Source organism: Camellia sinensis, chromosome 6, assembly GCF_055761805.1.
Source record: "Camellia sinensis isolate YWXY chromosome 6, ASM5576180v1, whole genome shotgun sequence".
NCBI classification, from domain to species: domain Eukaryota; kingdom Viridiplantae; phylum Streptophyta; class Magnoliopsida; order Ericales; family Theaceae; genus Camellia; species Camellia sinensis.
Window position 1 is genome coordinate 122202395 of NC_138966.1, and position 3355 is coordinate 122205749.

Sequence of the window (3355 nt, forward strand, 5' to 3'; positions counted from 1 at the left end):
CCAATTTGAAAATCCCTCACCAACAAAAGAATCACTACCAGCTTGATCTCTAATATCGGGTTTGAAAAGATAACAACATAAACCAAATGCTGCATCTTTTGCTACGCTATACTCCAACCAATTAGGAAATTCACTAAACCAAGCTTGATTAAATCGCCAAGTTTTTGTCCAAATGATTTTTATGGAAAATTATGATCACGAGGTTGACAAGGACCTTTTTGTAGATATGTTCTACGAATTTGGTCTCGATCATTAGCATTATAGTCCATAATTCGAGGTCGTAGTCCTAGATCTGCAAAAAGGTCTGCTAAAAAGATTATAACTATTCTTCCGTAAAACAAAGTCGCATAGAAATCAACTTAGACGACCTTCCTACAGATCTAGGACTACAGCCTCGGATTATGGACTATAATGCTAATGATCGAAACCAAATTCGTAGGGCATATCTACAAAAAGGTCCTTGTCAACCTCGTGATCATAATTTTCCACAAAAATCATTTGGACAAAAATTTCAGCAATTTAATCAGGCTTAGTTTAGTGAATTTCCTAATTGATTGGAGTATAGCGTAGCAAAAGATGCAACATTTTGTTTATGTTGTTATTTTTTCAAACCCGATATTGGAGATCAAGTTGGTGATGATTCTTTTGTTGGTGAGGGTTTTTCAAATTGGAAAAAAAAAGAAAAAATTCAGACTCAAGTTGGAGGTCCTAATAGTGCTCATAATCAATCTTCGAGTAAATTTCCAGACTTGTTAAACCCAAATCAACATATTTAAATGATTTTTTTTTTTTCAAATAATCTGATCAAACTCAAATTAAGTATTAAACCCATTTGAATGCATTGGTTGATTGTGTCAAATTTCTTCTAAGATAAGGACTTGCGTTTCGTGGGCATGATAAATCTGAAAATTCAAGTTACCAAGGAAATTTTCTTGAACTTCTCAATTTTTTTGCTGATCATAATGAAGATGTCAAAGTGGTTGCATTGAGCAATACTCCACAAAATCTCAAGTTGACATCCTGATATTCGAAAAGATATTGTAAATGTGGCCGCATTTGAAACTATCAATGTGATTATTAGAGATCTTGGTGATGCACTTTTTTCTATTTTGATTGATGAAGCCTGTGACATATCAATCAATGAGAAAATGGTAGTTGTAATACGATATGTTAACAAAAAAAAGCCAAGTGATTGAGCGTTTTTTGGGTATTGAGCATGTTGCAAATAAGAATGCTCTCTTACTCAAACAAGCTATGGAAAATTTATTCTCCAGACTTTGATTGATTATTTCTAGATTGCAGGGTCAAGGATATGACGGGGCTAGTAATATGCAAGGTGAGTTCAATGGTCTTAAAACACTTATACTGAAAGAGAATCCTTGTGCATATTATGTTCATTGTTTTACTCATCAATTGCAATTGGCACTTGTAGCTGTGGCAAAGAATCATGATTAAATTGTTTTACTTTTCATTTTGGTTTCTAATGTGGTGAATGTTGTTGGAGCATCATGTAAATGCCAAGATATCCTTAGGGAGAAGCAAGCTGCAAAAGTTGCTGAGGCACTTAATACTGGAAAGCTATCTAGTGGGCAAGGCTTAAATCAAGAAACTAATCTTAAACGTGCTGGTGATACAAGTTGCGGTTCACACTGTGGTACTTTAGTCAGTTTGGCTAGTATGTTTTCAACAGTGATTGATGTGCTTGAAATGATTTTGGAGGATGGTTCAAATTTAGAACAGCGAGCAGAAGCAAATGTATTGTTGGACTCAATTCAATCATTTGAGTTTGCATTCAACCTTTATTTGATGAAAACGATATTGGCTATTACAAGTGAGTTATCGCAAGCACTACAAAGGAAATATCAAGATATTGTTAATGCCATGAATTTAGTTCAAATTTCTAAAGTACAACTTCAAGAGATGAGAGAGAGTGAGTGAACATCTTTACTTGATGATATTTTGTCTTTTTGTGAAAATTATGAAATTGATGTTCCCCAAATGGATGACATGTTTGTAGCTCGAGGAAGAAAAAGGCGCAATGCTCAAGAAATTATAAACTTACATCACTATCGCGTTGAGTTATTCTACACTGTTTTGGATATGCAAATTCAAGAACTAAATGCTCGTTCCACTGAGTCGAACACTGAGTTGTTACTTTGTGTGGCATGTTTGAATTCATCTAACTCTTTCTCTAGTTTTGACAAGAAAAAGTTAATTCATCTTGCCGAATTTTATCCCAAAGAATTTTCTTCAGTGGAGGTTGAATGGAATTGCTGATCTTGCTAAGAAAATGGTGGAGACTAGAAGAGACAAAATATATCCATTGGTGTATTTACTCTTGACTTTAGCATTAATCTTGCATGTTGCAACTACTACTGTTGAGAGGGTATTTTCAGCTATGAATATTGTGAAGAATCGATTGCGGAACTGAATGGGTGATGAATGGATGAATGATAGCTTAGTTGTCTACATTGAGATAGAGATTTTTGATGGCATTGACAATGATACTATCATGGAAAGATTTCAAAAGATGAAAACTCGTCGGGGTCAATTGTAAAGGTTTGAAATTAAAATTTTTTGTAATGAATATTAATTTTTAATGTTTAATATTAGCTCGAAAAATTATTATTATGTTATTGTTATTGATTGGGACAAAATTTTGAAATTATAATTAATAGGTGCCCCCTCTATATTAAATTCCTGACTCCGCCATTGTGTGTCAGTGTGTTTTTGGGTCAAATTGGACTACTGTGTATATAGGCACTGCGTGTAAGCCACAAACAACCCTCAAAAAAAAAAAAAAAAAAAAAAAATTGAAAAGTCAGGAGGGGCACGTGACCCCCCTAACTCCATGTCCCTCTGTCTCCGTATATAGGGATATTTTGGTCATTTTGTTTACATTTGTCATTTTAAACAAAATATTTCAAAATCCGGACCTTTGAGCAAACAAAATTTGAATTTGAATTTATGGATTGAATACTTTTATTTTTTATTTATTTATTTTTAATGTCTTTTCGGAAGAAAAAAAAAATCAATTCTCAAAAATGGAACCTTAACTTCTGCACATTTGCACGCAAAGTGATACAAAAGACTAGCGATATGCATGTTATACACATATTGTGCCTGCATTACGAAAACACTGGGGTACACATTACACAAAGGAAGGAAGCCGCATATGGCTTTACCAAAATCAAGAGTCAACCTGTTAAAATAATAATAAAATTAATTTTGATTCAACAATTCAGAGAATTGAAGGTGTTTAAAAAAATTTAGGTCAATAACAAAAATTTTATTTAAAAACACTCAAGCTCTACTTGAGGCAACTTGATTATATAAACAAATCGAGTTTAAATTT

At 33.2% G+C, this 3355-nt stretch overlaps 1 protein-coding gene across 1 annotated transcript; it reads left to right on the top strand.

Annotated features, from left to right (window-relative positions):
* Positions 1-401: 401 nt before the first annotated feature.
* Positions 402-1938, top strand: LOC145793546 (uncharacterized). Its single transcript, XM_082876395.1, has 4 exons — positions 402-456; positions 1036-1151; positions 1303-1336; positions 1505-1938. Exons 1-4 carry the CDS (start codon positions 402-404, stop codon positions 1936-1938), a joined length of 639 nt encoding a protein of 212 aa, XP_082732521.1.
* Positions 1939-3355: the final 1417 nt, after the last annotated feature.

Coding starts and splice junctions, on each gene's coding strand:
- LOC145793546 (XM_082876395.1), top strand. CDS start 402: ATGGACTATAATGCTAATGATCGAAACCAAATTCGTAGGGCATATCTA. Junction 457..1,035: donor TAGGGCATATCTACAAAAAG/GTCCTTGTCAAC, acceptor ATATTCGAAAAG/ATATTGTAAATGTGGCCGCA. Junction 1,337..1,504: donor CGGGGCTAGTAATATGCAAG/GTGAGTTCAATG, acceptor ATGTTGTTGGAG/CATCATGTAAATGCCAAGAT.